The sequence below is a fragment of the Malurus melanocephalus genome, unplaced genomic scaffold (genome assembly GCF_030028575.1).
Source record: "Malurus melanocephalus ecotype Western Australia unplaced genomic scaffold, MMel_1.1 scaffold_71, whole genome shotgun sequence".
Lineage (NCBI taxonomy): Eukaryota > Metazoa > Chordata > Aves > Passeriformes > Maluridae > Malurus > Malurus melanocephalus.
The window spans coordinates 678,621-697,617 of record NW_026623303.1 but is presented as its reverse complement, the minus strand read 5'-3'; the positions used below and the strand labels follow the sequence as shown (position 1 = coordinate 697,617).

The 18,997-nt window shown below is 37.9% G+C and overlaps 1 protein-coding gene across 1 annotated transcript in view; it reads left to right on the top strand.

Moving 5' to 3' along the window:
- Positions 1 to 230: 230 nt before the first annotated feature.
- Positions 231 to 18,997, top strand: part of GABRA4 (gamma-aminobutyric acid type A receptor subunit alpha4) — a 36,321-nt gene continuing 17,554 nt past the window's right edge. Inside the window, exons 1-7 of the mRNA XM_057366739.1 lie at positions 231 to 313; positions 400 to 518; positions 9,685 to 9,752; positions 12,124 to 12,344; positions 12,447 to 12,529; positions 14,274 to 14,417; positions 15,798 to 15,950. Of these exons, the coding sequence (XP_057222722.1) occupies positions 231 to 313; positions 400 to 518; positions 9,685 to 9,752; positions 12,124 to 12,344; positions 12,447 to 12,529; positions 14,274 to 14,417; positions 15,798 to 15,950 (871 nt within the window). The remainder of the gene's footprint in view (positions 314 to 399; positions 519 to 9,684; positions 9,753 to 12,123; positions 12,345 to 12,446; positions 12,530 to 14,273; positions 14,418 to 15,797; positions 15,951 to 18,997) is intronic.

The window sequence follows — 18,997 nt, the reverse complement described above, 5'->3', positions numbered from 1 at the left end:
GGGGGTGGGAGCGGGGGGAGCGGCGGGGACCGGCGCCTGTTGCCCCGAGAGAGTTAACGGTGCGGGGAAACTCGCTCGCCGCTCCTCCGCCCGTGCCGGGCGCTTGGCAACCGGGGCGCCGCGCATGTGGGACCGTCGGGGGCCGCCGCCCCCCCGCCGGGCCCCGCGAACCCCTCCCCGCCCCGGACAAGGCGTTTAGCGTGCCCAGGCGTGAAGTATGGCATGCAAAGATGGTTTCTGCCAAGGAGCCAGCCATCGCCATGTCCTCGGGTCTCTCCATCGCCCTCCTGCACTGCCTGTGCCTGGCGACCTGGTGAGTATCCCGGCGGCCGGTCCGGTGCTGCTGCTCCCCGCGGGCTCCCGGCGTTTCCGCTTACCCGCTCCCTCTTTGCCTCGCAGTCTCACCGGGCCGCCGGGGCAAATCAAGAAAGAGGAGAAATTGTGGCCGGAGAATTTCACCAGCATTCTGAACAGCCTCCTGGATGGCTATGACAACCGGCTGCGACCGGGATTTGGGGGTACGGTGGCGGCGCGGCGCGGGCGGGGGGTCGCTGGGCAGGGGCGGGGGACGCGGCTCTCACCGCTCGGACTGACCCGTAGTGACCGAAAAAGCGGGGGTGTGTCCCCACTGGCCGCCCCGGGGTCCGGACCCTCCGGGAAGGGCCGGCAGCGAGGCAGCGCCTGGCCCCAAAGCCTGGGGGGTGCTGCGCAGTCCCGGCCGTGGGGGCCCCGCTGGGGCGGTCCCGTGCTCAGCCCCCGCTTTGCTTCTCTGCCCACATCCCGGGCTCGGGCTGCTGCTGCTGCTGCGCTGGAGGAAAAATGAGCCCTTAAGCCGCTGTGCGTTGGCTTGATGGGGATGGAGGGACCTGTCTAACATCCAGATTCTTCTCGTTCTTGGCAGTTTCTGACCCGTAAATGCCGTGATCGGGTCCTGATAGAAACAAGTGTACTTTTACCAGCCCAAGAGCTTAGGTCTGATGAATTGTGTTCTGCTAGTTGGGGAAAATCAGAGCTCAGGTGCTTGAGCATGCCAGTTCTTTACCAYAGTTGCTGGAGTTCTAGCTTTGATTTAAAAGTAGTAGACTTATTTGCTGTATAGGAATTAAATGTGAAGGAGTTCCAAATTTGCTTTCACCTGTGCTTTGCATGTGGAGGTTTTGGGCCTCTTCTTTCCCCTAGCTGTTAAGATGCAGTTTTGTGATGCTKAAGAAGCAGCAGACTTGGCTCTTCTTTATGATTTTGATGGGTTTGTGTAGGTACTTGGAACAAGAAATCATTAAGATTCAGGCAAAATAAAAGTTTATGAAGGAATGAAGATATTGAAAATGCAATTTTGAAAGTAAAAATAATTTAAAAACTATTTATGAAGGAATGCTACAGCTCTTTTTCTGATGCTCAAAGCTATAAYGAGATTTTTATAGGCTGCTTCCAATACAGGATTGAATGAGATCCTTGTGTAGGTTTATGCTGCRAAATACTTTCTTCCTCCTCTTCGTGAAGTACCTTCTTCATACATGTGATCCATCCACACTGATATGCCAGCACATTCCCCACATGCAGTGCTCACACACATGATCCTGATTGTTAAAGGACAGCACCTGGCTCCATGGACCACTCTTTTATTGAATGTATGGAATAAATGAGGCCTTCTTGAGTTAGCTTGCACATCAAGTGAGAAGGAAGCTAAATTTATGAACACCCGGAGGAGTCATTGGGAACTGATAGCCTTTTGCAATTTAGTCTTTGCAGAGAGGTTACAGACACTTCTGCACGCGTACAAGAGATGTGCTATGTTTGGCATCATTTTAGGTTGAATGCCAACTAATTAGTCATCTAGCAAAGATGCTTTATGAGCATTATCAGATTTCCAAAATTAAACAACTACTAAATATGTASTATATGTTGATTTTTGTTTTAATAGAGTTGTCCTTTGCAAGATGTTTTGCAAGAGTAGATATTTTTCCTCTGTAAGTGTGGACGACTTTCAACAAAATGCGATCAAGGCAGAAAAGTTCATTGTATCCTCTTGAACTTTCATATTGGCAACTCTGAAATAAATGATAAAGGCAGGAAAAAGCTCTCAGATTTCAGCCTGAGTTAAATATTTCTGGGTCAATATTTCACAAATGGATATTATTTTGCTTCTTCCTTCTCCTCATAAACATCTCTATGGCTTATATTTAAGCCTCTCATCTTTGAGTTTTGAACGTTTAAGTAAAACATGGAAGGAAAATGCTTAGTTTTTAAAAATGATGCTTGCCTCGCTAGCTCCTTACAGTGAAAATTATCTGCACCTGATTTGAGAAGACCAACTTTAGATTAAAAAAAAATCRAACAGMAAAACCAACTAAAGAAAGAAATTTCTGTAATTTATCAGATTTCACTTTTTGGCATTGTTCAGAGTAATAACTACAGACTATTGAAACACAGAATATCAACATCAACTTTTATCTATATTTTGGAGGTTTTTTTTCTGATAAATCTCTATAAAAATGGGATTTGTATCTTAAAAAGTGGGTCACTCACTAGTTTGTAGCATTGCAAACAGTGTCAGAGGGGATGGGAATATTTAGAGATGGAAAGTATAGTGTGTTTTGGTAATATCGAGCTACATCACTTTCTGATGAACAGAAGAATACTTATTTTTGTTTTCTTCTTGAAGCTGATTCACCATCTAGTTTTCACATGGCTTGAAATGAAACGAAGGTTTTATTTTAAGAACAAAAGGCCTTGCAGAGGACTAACTGATGCTGATTTTAAACTTCAAATTGATGAAAATATTTCTAATTCTGGCACAAATTATGTTTAAAATCAGACCTGGGGAGGTAGCCAAATCTGAATTTCGTTGGCATATTCCAGAGTTACCACAAATAAAAATACATGAGGATTATCACATGCAGAGCAAAGTAGAAAATGTTTGATTTTGGAAATTTCCTACAACAAGATCAAAATTCTCCATAATGTCATTAATTTGCGCAATTTTTGGTAATTATGGACAAGAAGTTAAATTGCCTCRGCATGCTTACAAATGTGGTTGTGGTCTCCCGGAAGAGTTGTGAACCCAGTGGAGTATATGGAAGCTTCTCTTGGTGTTACTAACACAGGAGCATGGCATATGTTGACACCAAATAGAAGAATGAACGTCCCCTTGTCATTGGATTGACACCTTGCATTATAAATTCACTTAATTAAATTAATTTCATAAACTTAAAAAGTTGCTGTCACCTTACTAGCACTGTGTGGTTTGGTAGTGTGATAAAACCAGAAGGATTTATTAGAAAGGCTGCAAAAGACCATTTAAATGAAAGCTTCAATTAAGCTGGGATGGGGGAAGACTCTAAAGAGAGAAGCAATGTCACCTAGAAATTGAATGAAGTAAAGCAGAATGGGCAGTTTTATGTAGGAAAGAAAAAAAAATGCATCTGCTGTCAGGAAGACTTTCAATGCATGAGAGTTTTGAATTTGAGTAGAGAGAAGGTATTTAAGGACTAATGAGTAAAGTAATGCTGTATGATGTTCGAAAACAGTGTGATGGAGRTGAAGTTAGTTCATTCCCTACACTGTATGCTCTGTTACATCATTATCTTGAATTTCAACATGCAATTTATATTCCAYGTGGGTTTCCTGGTCAAAACCACTCTATAAAAACAGTTTTTTTACAGCAGCTGCTTGTAGTGTCATTAGTTAAAATTATCATCTGTAGAAAAACTTCAAGAGTACTACCATAATACTATTTTGATTCAGCCATAAAAGTTTAAAGTAAAAGCATTTCTAGCTAAAACCTGTCTTCAGTTTTCATTTGACTTTAGAAATTTTGTATATTATATGAAGAAAAACTAAAACAAAGTTACAAAAGCTTTGTTTTGTCTGAAAATCACTCTATTGCCTTTCTGGTGATTAGTTTCAAAGTGACAGTAGAAGTCAAAAGTCTTTGAAAGGAGTGTTGTTCACTTGAAGTAAAAGGCCTGTGTCTGATTTAAATGCCATTTCATGCCATTTTAAACCCATGCATGATTTCAGACTTCACCTGAACAACTATTGATGTTAATGAGGGCCTGCAAGAGCCAATTCAAACCTGTATTGGACGGTAAATTTAAAAAATGTAATGGTATCTTTGAAATTTTCACAATACAGTAACTAATCACACTTAAGCCTGGACTTAAGGAGGAATAAGGAGACTGAAGCTGATGAGGGTGACAGCGTTCTGTGCTGCCATGTATCTGCTACTTTTAATGATTTGTGCCTTTCAGAGAACAGCTGATCTCTGGTGTCTTGCTTTAATGGCCAATTGTATGGCCAGACCAAAGAAAGAAAGCGGTGTGTGACTCGCCCCCTGCCCAAGGTTCTCAGGTCAAGCTGACCACAAGCTGCTGGCATCGCCCCCAGCACGTCACTGGCGCGTTGTGGAGTGGCYGCCCAGTCAGTGAAAGCTGGAGTCCTCTCCCTGAGTTCTGTTTGTGTGCATGAGGCAGAGCCTGGCRTGAGTTTTGAATCTCACTGTTAACTACTGATGTTAGCTCTGGGGCTTTCTGTTTGGAAATTGCCATGTACACTGACTCATGAACAGAAGGAGCAGGACTGTGTTCATTCATTTCCCTTTTTTATTTTCTCCCTTCTTTTGTATTCTTTCTCATGATCTCGTAACTGTGAAAGTGCAGCTGAATGCTTGGTAGGATTAAATATGGCCATTGTCTCCCCTAGCAAGGGTAGAAGGATTCTCTGCCCCATCTAGTCTGTGTGTTGTTCAGCTGATGAGCAGTATTTCTGAAGAGTTTCATTTCCTGTCTATGCAGGACTTTAGTCAGAAAATAAACACAGAATACATTTGAAGAGCGAAAGCAATTTTCTGTTTTTAGAGAAAATAAAAATATCTACATGATTATCTGCTCTTACTAGGAACTCATGGATACCTTCAAGGTTCCATTGCTCAGCATAATAGATACTGTAATTTGTTTTTACTATTTAGATTGCAGATGGACAAAYGGACTTGGAGTGAGCATTGAAAAGTGAAGCTGGTAATTTTTTTTTTCCCRGCAGTTGTCCATTCTTTCTCAGCTGGTGAGAGTTGATGACTCAAAGCTTAACAGGATATGGTGTTAGATACCTGTAGGTGACAGATTTGAATTTGGCCTCAGTTAKTAATGCTTGAAGTCATTACCATCTGTCTGTTGTTCAGCGATCTGCATAAAATTAGCTGATATTCTTAGTCCAGTTCTTAGTAGACAGGTGTCCACATCATGGAAGCTGGCACCAGTATCAGGCTTATTGGCTGTCTCAGCAGAGATGATTTGCTGATAAACAGGCAAACAGTAATCTCCTAGTTTCTGAAAGAATATTTTTCCCTTTTCAGCTTCAGATATGCTRATGGATGAACATGCAGAGAGACAAAGGTTATCATGTTCTGCTGTGTTTGTTGTTTTGTCTTTTGGTAGAGAATGTAGCCCATGTGTTGAATTCTGCATTAATTTTTTAAAAATGCCCTACCTAGTTCTGGCTTATGAGCAGAATTCTTATATATAGCAGGTGTCCTTAGCTGTTCTTTCTGATAGAATGAAACAAGAGAACATGTTTCATATGAAGGTTTTTTCTTTTCTTTTTTTGCCTCACTTAAAAAATGTCAACCCTATTCAAGCAGCAAGAATTTGGAAAGAGAAAGCACCAAATCTTTCACATGTAGTTATATTTTAAAAAAAAGTCTGTAGCAACTACTTTTTTTTTTTTTTAATGTAGCTGTAGGAACTGATGTAATGTGATTTTATGTGATTTATATATCCTGAGATTGATCTCATAATAGCRTCAATGACTGCACAGCATTTTAAATTGTACTTTGTACGTTAAAACCTTTGTACAGACTTGTGAATGTTTCCGATTAGTTGTGGGACCCTTGATGGCAGAATTTGCAATCTACAGAAAGCCTGCGCAGGATCCCACTGTTTACATACAGAGGAGATCTCTGCAGTGACAGTTGCCTATGGAGACGCAGCGATAATGGAGCCCGAAGTCTTTCACTGGGAGCTGTGCTGCAGCTCAACCCATATGTTGACACAAAATGCATGGGAGAGCTCTCTTATGTTCCTCTTGCCAGGGTTAGGGCCTGGCATCACTTCTGCAGCCCACATGTAACATCTTAAACACTGAACTATTCTGGCTTTTTGCAGGGGTTGCTTTTAATCCTGCCTGAGCTTCTTTAAAGTATATTATCTTGCAAGCAGTGATTCAGACTTAACTGTTCCCACTGCAGTGTGTAGGACTCTCCTATTTCATTGACATAAAAATACACACCAGTATGATATAAATAGTTCTTCAGCATTCCTGAAGATTTATGGAAGATAGATACTTTGTGAGGATCCATTGAGGGGTAAGCCCAAATGGTCATATTTTAAGTTAATTGGCCTTCTTACAAATTGCTGCATTTTATTGCCAGTAATAGAGTGTTAAGGATTCTAATAGGATCTTCTGCTTGCAGAGCCTGAGTTGATTAAGTGGTACAACATATTCGTTTTGGAGGGCTGCTTAAATCTCCAGTAAAAGTAGGTTAGGTGACTACAGATCACCTCCTCGTTGACAGGAATTCCCACGATTAATAATAGTTTAAAAAAGAAGCAGCAGCATGACTCACTATTTATACCCCTGCTATTGTTACCAACTGGAGTTATGTTTTCTTCCAGAACAAGAAGAATAGAAGATAGGTATTGGTGTCGCCATAGATACTCCTGGGTTGGCATTAAGTACKGGGATGGGCTAGAAAAATCCAAGAGTTGTCATTTCACAACTGTTAAGGCCAACGTAGGTGGAAGACATGGAGCATGAAAGGGCTGCAATTGGAGAGAAAGCATTAAGGAGATAATCAGCTTCACTGTCTTTGCTCCTACCACACACTGAACAGTTTGACCAAGGTTTTGGCTGCAAAGCGAGGATTTGTATGTCAGTACTAGCTGGATAACTGTTATGATGCCGAAAGTATTTCTAGATGCTCATTCATCTCCCATTTTCTAGTGGAATAGGATGTGATTTTTAACATCTGTTTTGTCACTCTTCTGCCATCATGTTGAACAAGCAACCAAAAGTAAATGCTATTTTGTGGCCTCATTAGTGTCTGAGAGTTCCTGCTTCCTTCTTTTTCATGGGTCATGCTAATAAATATTTGAGAATATTTGAAGATAGCAGTTACTGGAGAGTGAACTCAAACATAGTTTGTGTAGTGCTGCTGCTGTAGTATTTCAGATAACATTAAGTCATAGGCTTGCTGATTTGAAGATTAGTTTCTTGATCTTAGCTTTCCCCTTCTTTCTGAGAAACTCCAAAAAAACCAAAGATTCAAAAGCCTCTGAATGCCTCTTGCCCATGAAGCTTTAATCATTTAATAAAACAAAAGAAATCAATGTCTGAGGAGAAGCAGCTCATGCCCCTGGGAAAAATGTGTCCCTTTGCTCAATTTGGTATGACTGTAAAATTACAGTGTTCTGTGAGTTTAAGGAAAGAATATACCATCAGAGGAAAAACACTTAAAAGTTTGGGGTTTATTTGAGGACTATTGCTATTTTGTTTCTTATAACTAATACGTGAAGCAGTTCCTGAAAGAAATTCAGGGGCTTGTCTCTGTTACTCAGTAATAAGAGAATACTCATTATTGAACTCGGTTCCTGAAAGGGAGTCTTGCAGGAAGTGAGTGCAGGATTTAGTATTCTGTTATTATTGAGTAACTATCACTTATTCCTGTATGTTCTTGTTCAAGCTGTTTGGGAAATAGATTTTTCATTTCTGTGGAACTGATTTCAGAAATATCTYAAGTTCAAATAAAATAAATATTCATATATTTAAACCAATCCTGGATAAATTGTCATGGATTATGGGAGATCAGTTGTAATTGAATCTCTTCTGTTTCTACATATGATTGGGCTTTTCTCTCCCATTTGCTAGCACTGTAGATAAATAAATGTCTTCACTTCTAAACTCTTGGAACTCTTCTGCTTTCCAGAAGTAACTATATTCAGGAAATGTCACTGGTTTATGTTGTCAATAAAATGGGTGATCTAAACACTCACTCAGGGATTTCTCCAACCAATTAATGCTTTATTATTTTTAGGAAAGGGTGCAGCTTCCATCTGACATATTTAGAGAGCAGCCCATTGCAAAACAAATGGCATGGTATGAAAGTGTGTTATCTGGAACTTGGGAGTTGCTTCTTAAAACCTCTTTGAAACAGACATGCCAAACTCTCTGACTTTCCAGGRACCTCTGAGCTACCACCTGTTGTACAGTGAAATTTCTTGAGAGTTATTTTGAGAAAATGGCCTTCTGTGAAACTTAGCTTCCACCAAAGTAATCCTTTTGACATTTAGCTGAAAAATTCTTAGCTGTTCTTCTCTAAATTTGCAAATTCTGTAGTAAAATAATTTTACATGGTTTTCTTTTACTTTTTGTTCACAGCTTGAGAATCATTCTAGGTGCAAAAAGTACAGGTTTCCTGTTTTCCCATTGCTTATTTTTTTGTCTTTTACCATTTGATTCAAAGTGACATCTATGAAGAATGATTTTTAAAATTTTCTTTTTTCAAGTGGAACGTATTATTCTGCTGCTAACTCTGTTGAGTCTTTCCTCCTTTCATTTTTAGATTGCAAATACTATGATAAAGCTTGAATTAYCAGACTTGAGCCACTTATCCTCTTTAGTAATTTGAGTTGTAGGGATTTAGAAGCTGGTTGTGAATTTGTTGATCATGCATGTTTTTCAAACAGATACTGTTTGGTAAGACCTTAAATAATTGTNTTTTTTTTTTTTTTTTTTTTTTTAAATTTATGGTGTGAGATAATTACCTGAATTCAACTGTTAGCTAATGCTTTGATCACAAAATCATTGTAACAGCTTGTAATGATTAGCAGCTTTCTACCCTTTTACATTGGGAACAGACCTAAATCTCAGTGAAATTAGTGCATGTGTTCTTTGGTTTGAGGGGAAATGTAGAGTCTACTGTAGAGTGAATGCCCATCAGAAATTTCAAGGTAGTCAAGGAAATARTATAAAATGAAACTGCTTTCTCTGGTAGCTGATTTGCCGAATGCAGCTGTGAGAGTGCAAAACCTCTGTTTTTAACAGTGTCCTAAGTATCACTAGTTCTTTCAAGACAGGCTTTGTAGCTGAACATGCATCTTGGTTCAAACCCTCTAAAATGCTTAGACCTCCAACTTTTATTTTGGATATTAGTATTAAAACCCTTAAGTACATCTCAGGATGTGGATGCACTTCTTGATCCTGCAATACCAAATTGCTCGGTGCATGGCATGCTAATGACTGTAGTCCAGTTATAACCAGTAGGTCCAAATATTAGTAAGAAATGCTTTGAGGAATGTTGATTTCCTGGATTCAGTGCTTGTTGTTAAGTAAAAAGGTGTTTTTAGTGAGCCTTTTAAGTTTTTGACATCAGTTTTCTTAGCCATTGAGTCAACATTGGTTTTCCAAATGGGGATTTGCATGGAAATGCTGCTTTTGATTTACTTTTGTGGTAAAGGTAATTGAGCAGTGCTTCTTATTTGAGACTTACCTGAATTGACCTCTGTTTGCATTTTGCTCTTGCTCATCCACAGAACCCTGAAAGCGGTAACTGTTCACACGCCAGGATCATTTATGGGAATTGTTGACCTGCAAAATTCAAATTTTCTTGCTCACTTCCTTTTCATACATTAGGTCCTGTTACTGAAGTCAAAACAGATATATATGTCACCAGTTTTGGACCTGTTTCTGATGTAGAAATGGTATGTATTTCTGGAATTAAAATGTCGTTTCCTGGTTCTGAGAAACCATTAACTGCAGTAGGAGTAGATGCTTCATCTGTACTGTTCTGTCAATCATGCAGATTAGGCAAGATTAGTAACAGCTTAATTTACAGGTACAGGCCTGATTCTGGTCACACTTTCAGTGGGTTTTGGCTGGCTTAAGAAATTCACTTCATAGGATTTAAAACAGACTTTCATGGCATAGACACAGAATGTGGCCTTGCAGGGAGTGTCTAAGTCAGTCTGCTGTGGGGAAAATGTGTAACATCTTTGAAATTGCTTTTTGTTTCTGAAACTTGTATTCTCAGGTGAATAATAATGATATCACAATTACTTGTTGACGTTTTCATTTCAGATGAGTGCCCTTTGCTGATCTTTGTGCTCTTTCTAGCATCACTTTCAGCAAATGTTTGTCTGAATAGAGTTTTCGTATCTGCAAAAATTAAACGCCCAAGTGACACGCATGAAATAGTAGCAGAGAGATATTACATCTGCATGTTCTGTTATTTGTGCCTGAATGGCTTTTGCTTTCAAGGTCAAATCCAGCAAAACTCTCATCAACTTCTAAAATACAGTGATATACCATTAAATCATGCAGTAGTTGATCTTTTTATAACATATTCAAGAAATCCCATAGAAATAACTTAGCCGTATGTGCTGAACTGAACTTCTTCATGGAAAAAGCAGTTTCAGGGTAGTAATTTTCTGCCCATATAGTGCTGTTTTTCACTTTATGGTGCTCCTGATTTACTTCTATTATGTAGAAATATGTGTGATAGCGAGGTATTTTTTCAAGGAATACATTCGTGACAGCAGTCTCATGTTGAAATGCATCTCACCCCTTCATTGGTTAGCCTGTGCAGTATGATGTTATCAGAGTGACAAGGGGTACAAAAATGTAGTCCCAAGGAAATCTAGTAATATGTGCCTCAAATCTACAATGAGGGCTGTGTGGCGTCTCTTAGGTTTCATTTTCATGGGAGTTGTTACATTGGAGCAGGCAGAAGTGAGAACGTGGACTGAAGATAGGTAAGGATCTGGAAAAAGGAGAGTTTGCAGTACATATTTCCTCTTTGTTGATTAGGGATTAATTAGGGTATTTAGGGACACAGGAATTGTTTCTGGAATACTTTCTAATGTATCCATTAGTGACCCAATGTAATCTGAATGTGGCTGCTCTTTTAAAATTCACTGCAGCAAAGTGTGATATGGTCTCACTACAGGGGATGATCAGAATGTCCTTTTTAGTTGCTTTYGTACCCGTTTTCATTTTGTAATGAAAATGGTTGAAATCTCATATTACAAAATCTGTCATGTACAAAGTAATTACAGAAACTGCTACTTATGTGCTATGAAGTCACCAGCAAGGAATGACATTAGAGGAGACACTTTTCATGGATTAACTGTAAACCACAGTGGAGGATACAGTCATGGAAAAGAAGACAGATATAATCCTAAAATGCATTACACTAGTAGACATGTCTCCTTGCCAATGCAAATAGATATGGCCTTACAAGTAATTCCAGTGGAAGTATTATGCAAAAGAATTTGAAATGAAGTCAGAAAACATAGTTTGGCTTAACAACACAATCAGAGTAAGTTAGAAAGGACTTAAAGCTTTCCATGTTACCTTTTTCAATGACACATGATAGTTTTTTTGGGAAATGCTTTAGCTTCCTGAGATGAGAAATGCATTCCTTTCATCCATTCATTCGCATATAATTTCTCATGATGTGCCTGTGTCTGCAGTTCTGCAGTTGTTTGCATCTTTTCTTTGGACCTTCTGTGTGGCTTTTCTGAGAAGTTAATGGGATAGTTACATACTTTTAAAAAATGTATATATATGCAAATATGTATATAATTTATGTTTTGTGGGCATGGCAAAGGACTAACTTAGCTCTTCTCAGTTAAAAGCTTACTTTCATGAGACGAAGTTAAGTTTTCTTTCCTAACTTTAAAGTGGAACTAATCATTTGTCCTGGTATTTTCAGTTTAGCCAGCAGCAGCCAATCTATGGATGTATTTTCTTTTAAAATCTGTTGACAATTCTTGTCAGAGATCATTTTGTTTCCAGTTATATGCTTGACTTCAAATTCAGTTGCCTGCTTTCTGCAACCTAATTAGGTTAATTATTCCTTAATGATTAAATGTGTAGCTGTTCATTGATCTGACTAATATAAGAAATTAAGCTATTAAGAAGTATACAAGACACTTTAATTGGTGTAAAGATGTTTGTGTAGTGGACTTAGGATTTTCATTTCTAATGATTTTTTTTCCTCCTGAGGGATTTCTTCTTTTACAGGAAACACACATGCAAATGTGGTTTTTCTTTTTCTGCAATTTGATACAGGAATATACAATGGATGTCTTCTTTCGTCAGACATGGGTAGATAAAAGATTAAAATATGATGGTCCTATTGAAATTTTAAGACTTAACAACTTGATGGTTTCGAAGGTATGGACTCCTGACACTTTCTTCAGGAATGGGAAAAAGTCTGTTGCACATAACATGACAGCCCCAAATAAACTCTTCAGAATAATGAGAAATGGCACCATCCTGTACACAATGAGGTATCTAATGTGTTTGTTTGACTTCTTACAATTACTGTATGCAAAAGTTGTACTGCCTAGACAAAATGGCAACCAGAGACTATTTAATTTGTTCCATTATAGGCTTACAATAAGTGCAGAGTGTCCCATGAGATTAGTGGATTTTCCCATGGATGGTCATGCTTGTCCTCTCAAATTTGGGAGTTGTAAGTTGCAATTATGAATTTTTTTGTAACTACAGAATTTAAATAGTAGAAGTAAATTTTGAGCAGTTACTAGACTTTCTGAATATATACACTTATGTCTTGATAYGCAATCCCTATGCAGACAAAACTCCTGTTAAGTTCCTTGGGACTTTTATTTAGGACCTCAAAAATTAAACCCAGAGAACTAAAAACCAGGTGGTGATCCAGTTATTACATTAAATCCTGCTCGTCAGTTTACACAGTTGCTTGAGTACATAGTTTTTCTTGGTTCTTGGGGAGGAATCGGATACTCAATGAAGTGAGAGATTCTCTGGAGAAGACAAACTTAACTTGGAACAGCCAGATAAAAGACACCTAGGGAAGCAGGTTAGCTGACTTTCTCTACAGGTAGTGGAATCACATTGGCATCCTAAGATAGAGGTGTAGGTTGTGTGCAGAGATTTGACCTTTAGCTGTAATTGTCTGTCTYCTGGCCCATAATAGGAGTTTATGGCAGGGACTAGATGGCAAGTTTACTAGAAAAATAACTTCTTAATTGGTGGGAAGAATCTTCGTGCAGATGACCTTTCTGCTTTGAAGTCAGACATAGATTTTGAAAAATGTTCAAACTTTAGATAGAAGGAACATTTTGGGACATCTTCATTACAAACAAGAGAGGCAGTTGTGATTGCCTGATGTGAATCCAAAGCAGAGACCTCTGAGACACCCTGGAGGTAGTTGGTGCACTTCATTAACTATCTTGTTATTCTTTTAAGCCTTSTTGGTCACTGACTTCTCTGCTTTAGACACTCTGATGGCTGAACATTAATCTGTTTTCCTTTAACCCAGAACTCYGAAGTTAGAAATGGCTGGAGAACCCTCAGAGTTTTCCCATAGCATAAATTTAGCTTGTACAGCTGGGTAGTCAGCCAGAATGGGAATTAAAGACACTACTCTGTTATGATTATTCCTCTCTGCCACTGTGAGACTGGAGACCAGGTGCTGCAAGATTCTCCTTTAGTATCAGCTGTATGATAGGGATGCTTCAATAGTGGGGTCTTGTCCACAGTCACAACTCTTCAAACAGAATCACCAGCCAACAGAAATTGTGCTGAACACTAGTTTGGTATTTCCCACAGTGAAACTTGAAATAACATGTAGCCATTTCAGATGTAAGACTGATTTAATGCAATTTTAACAGGAGTTTGGACTGTGTAGGGATTGAATGCTAGCCCTAAGATATGTCTTTTGCATTAAATGTAAAATGTTGCTTTGTGTGTGCTTATTTCGGGGCTGTTGTATACTTTTTATTGACCTATGGCAAATATTTTAAACAAAAGTTTAAAATATTGTAGTTTTTAGTATAATCATTATTTTCTGTAAAGAAATAGGCAGCCAATCTTCAAAATGTGTCCTCCTTGTACATACTCCTTTTTTTTGTAGATTAGTATATTTTAACAGTAAAATTTTAGTTAGAAATTGCTAAAAAAACTTTGCATGCCCAGTAAAGGCTGATCTGGAAAGGATTTGCATTTAGTCTTCACATTGATATGCAAAGTGAATTTATGTGTGGCACTTGGTAAATAACCTCAGCTCTTATTTATTCTCTTCTGAGGGTGGCCTTTTGGGCGTAAATTAACATGAAGGGGATCTTCTGAAGTAATTCGTGTGTGTTTTACTGTTTGGTTTCAGTAGGTTTGGCTTGTGTTCTTGGTAAGGTATGAGAAAATGTTTCCTATTTATGCAAACTGATGCTGTGTTGTAGATGCTTATCCAAAGAGTGAAATGATTTATACCTGGACAAAAGGACCTGAGAAATCAGTGGAAGTTCCTGAGGAGTCTTCCAGTTTAGTTCAGTATGACCTGCTTGGGCATACAGTATCCTCTGAAACTATTAAATCTATTACAGGTAGGAATCTCGTCAGTCAAAATCAACCTGAGGTAAAAATAACCTGTAACATTGCCCAAAGGGTTTTTCCTTTTTCTTCCTGTAAGTTATTCTACTGTATGTCATAGGGTATGTATTAAGGGCTGAGAGTGTAAATCTGAATTAGGTTTTTGTCCTTGAGATTTACATTTGCAGATTCATTACAGTAGATTGCGACAGTCTTTCAGAAAGCTAGAATGAGATCATTACTCCAAGGGACAAAATGAGCATTTAATCACTGCTTAAAATGCAGTTTGAAGAGTCAAGAGGATGCCTGGGTGAGGAAGTAATTTCTCAGCACTGTATCCACATTATGTGCAAAAGACTTCCTTTGTTTGGCGGTGCAAACAGCTCAGGGTAGAAGTACAGCATACAGAATGGGTTATTAAAACCATAAAAACCCTCTAGTCAGATAAGGGTAGGCACAAATGCATTAGTCACAATGGATACTTCTGCTGATTTGTGCTGTAAGAAATAAGGCAAATGGCAACTACAGGCATCCAAAATGAGTGAAGGATCACTGATGAGCAGTGTGGCAATAAACAAGCATATTCCCAAAATATTTTTAAAATTTGGAATAATTTTCTGAGCATCAGCWGGTTTGGGTGTTGTAAGACAGTCAAAATGAAATCAATAAAATGAATGTATTTGATGTATTGCTCTATGGATGTTTAACTCAAAGATAAAATGGCATTTTGCAATTCACTAGAAAGTTACTTCTCAGCTTATAGATTATTATGAGTTAAGAAAAAAGTGTTCTTGCTGTCCCAAAAGGCTCATTCTGTAGTGCTTTATTTAGACAGTTTATTCTGTTTATGTAAAACTGCTTTTTTGGGTCTGTTTGCTTAATATGAATGATAACATTTTAGGTAAACTTAGAGTATGAATTCTTATCTATGACTTTTGCATTTGTGTCATTATCATAGTGGGGCTGACTTAGCAAAACCTAGCAAAAAGCTGAGATGCATAACATTTTATGTGTACCATTGTTCTGATTGTTTTATTCAGGAGGTAGGTACCACAGTGTTATGGATGCTATGGCAGGTAGATAACTTGTGTCTTGGGATTCTCTTCTTCAAAAGACTGTGAAAAATCATGCTTATACTGTAAAATGTAATTCAGTATTAGTTGTATTACAGTATTTTTKATATCAGTTTCTGGATGGCGCTGTAAGGATCTACTGTTTCTAGGCCTTGTTTTTTAAAACTTTCATTCGTTCTTGTCCTAAACAAAATATCTTTCCTGTCCATGTTAAGTGTTATGAATAGCATCACCTTAAGCAATCCTAGGTGAGAGTCTGAAACACTTATTCTGCAACACAAATTTTATACACAATCAGAAAAGTATTTTCTTCTTTTTTAGGTGAATATATTGTTATGACAGTTTATTTCCACCTCAGACGGAAAATGGGTTATTTTATGATTCAGACCTATATCCCATGCATCATGACCGTGATCCTCTCTCAAGTTTCATTCTGGATTAATAAGGAATCCGTTCCTGCTAGAACCGTATTTGGTAATTATTTCTTTTTTTGTTTTACTTTTTCTTGTACTTGCTCTTTTAATAACTCTACTAGGCCTTTTTAGTGCCTTGGGATATACTCCATGCTATTGCAGAAATAAGGGAATCATTTAAATTCAGAGGAAATTTTGCTGTTTATGTGTGAAGAATGTTTTTATGGGAATCCTTGGAATCTGAGGAGAAACTTGTAATGTATAACCTGTAGCGAATGGCTGCTCAGCTCTAGGGATTCTGCCTGCTTGAGGGAGCAAACTGGAAAGAAATGGCTCTGAGTGTTACAGTCAGTTCCCTGGTCTACATCCAGATCAGGTTTAGAGTCCTGTGGGCAGTGGTRTAAGTACTTTAACGGACCCTTTATAGAATACTTGTAAAATAAGTTGATTTMGAGTGTGTGAGATGTTCAGATGTCTTGGTGAGGTATCTGTGTCATCAGTGGAAGCTTGTTATGCGTAAGGCCTAGAGTCTGTTACTGTAATTTCATGTTTAGTGTTCTTCTTTCCTTTGTGCTATTGCCATTATGAAAATGAATTGCCAAAGCAAAATGATCCCAAGGTATTAAAATTGCCCTCATTAAAATACAGCTTGAACGAGATGCTACAGTGAAAATAAAAACCCAGAAAATCTTCTGTAGAAGACAAAGTGTAAGAATCTAAATGGAAATGTGTTTCCTAACAAAGAAATAGGATAAAAACTCTTAAAAGCAGCCTTTATTGACTTCATAATGTGCTGTAGTCTAAAGCAGGAAGAGAATGTTTTACATTCTCTCTATAGAAAAGCCTTTCTATAGATTGATAGATGTTGGCAAGAGTGATAGGAATTAATGTTTGTGATGATGGCCCATTCAAAGATGTAAGTGTCAGAACGCTGTTTTGTATCACAAGTGAGACAAGGTTGGTAATTATATGGAGAAAAACCTGTAACCTAATAAGAATCYCACTAACTTTCAACTCAATCATTACATTAGACAAACTAGTGTATCACTTCCTATGCCTTTGCAGTGGTGTTAAATAATGGTAATTTTTTGAATGGAGTATTGCCATGAACATGAAATACAGAATTTGTATTTACAGACCAAATTAATTTTTGCATACAGATTAAGGAGCAACATATGTACTATGTGTAATTACATCCATATGTAAAGCTAAAAAAATAGTTTAGACATCCACTAATTTACAGATACATCACTAAAATGCATGTGCTAGCAAGTTTCTGAAAAGATGGCAGTGTATTCCTGGTTTTGAAACAAATTATGATAGGCAACATGTTTTCCAAAGGCTTTGTTTAAAAGAAAAGAGAAGTAGGCAAGAGATAGGAATGAAGGCATATGCTGCTCTGGTGCCAGCTTTCTAGAGGAGCTGTCAGAAGAGGCTAACCAAAAGATCATTCCATTGCACACTGCATGATTAGGGAGAACTTAACAGAGGTAACATGAAGGAATAAGGTACATCGGTTCATGATTTCTGCAGTCAGAGCTTCAGACACGTCAAATCTGGTGATTGTGGGAGATTGGAAAGACAACATTATTTTTAGGACAAGTTTTAGCTGTATAAAAATATATTAATAGTATTTAAATATAAAAATTAATGTTAAACCTTAATGTCTGTGTGCATTCCCAATCAGAAGCTTCTAAATATTTACTTTGGATTTAGATATGTGCAAATATAATATTTTTCCCAGAACCCAATTCCCCACCCTGTAAATCCCTTTGACACATATCTAGGGGCAGTTGTATTGGCAGCTCCAAGTCTTCCAGAAGAATGATTTGCTAGGTAAAAATCTGATAAGGATTGTCAGTAGATTATAATATTGTCACAGCCTCCCATCTTCTCCTTATTTTTGGTTAATGTTTGGTCATTTATTTCACTTCACCCTGTTTTTACATTTATTAAACAAATGCATATCAAAATAATTCAGACAAACTTTTTCCTTGAAGTGGGAAAAGTGCTACTCAGGTCCTTAGAAAAGATAGGGCTAAGCAGGGATGGATCTCTTCCAGAGGGAAAAAAAAAAAAACCAAAAAAACTTCCTGTAATTTTTCTTTCTCGGACTTAAAACAATTTCACTGGTGTGGTTTTCAACACCTTCCCACTGAAGAAGGTTGTGGGAGCTTGCATCTTTTTTTTTTATCGTCTTGAAAACTCGGAGATATCCTTTGATCTCTCGTGACCTGGCTATTATTTTCTTTTTTAGTAGGAAGGACTGATTTCTTTATGACCAGTTCTCTGTATGGTAATGTGTCGGTGARGCTTTTTTATCATATTACTGTGATGAATATCACCATTTAGCAAATAGGGATGTGAGGAATTGGTTGAAAAGCATATTCGYAGTGAGTTTAATTTCTTCTGAGCATAAGAATTGCATCCTGAATTAGAATGGGTGCAGTGTTCTTTTCATAAGAGTGAAGACATCTCTATTTGTAYCCACTCATCTTTGAGGTGTTCATGCTAGGATTTGTGCAGTGTTCACTACATACCTGGGATTTTACATTTGTATGATATGGGATATCTTGGATGAAAACAGAAAAAAATATCCCATTCCTTTGTTTTTATACAGCATGTATTTGCTTTTGAAGCACTACCATGAAGTTGCCGTATTTTGAGTTCAGTGTTCATGCTTGCACACTTTAATTAAAAAGTTGTTCTTTCAGGAAGGAAAATTCTAATTAAATTTCATTGGTTGACTAATAGCAGAAGGCTGTAAAAAAAGTGATGGTTTCTTAATTAACAGAGTTTTTAACATAATATTCTTAGCACCAAAATAATTTGTCATGATTTAATGACTTCTGGATTACAAGTGTGATCAGATGCACACATGCAGAATAAGGGTTGGAATTCAGAACCCTTTGCATGAAAAGCCATGTTTTTGTTGCAGTCTGAGGAGTACTCACCAATTTTAACAACTTAAATTTTATTCAGATGTTTAGAAAGTAACTTGTGAAAAGTTCTACTGTACTTGACATGAAAAATATGAAATGAAGATAACTATGTTTTCTTCATGTGAACTGTAGATAATGTGCTGAAATTATGAGTTTCTGTGCCTCC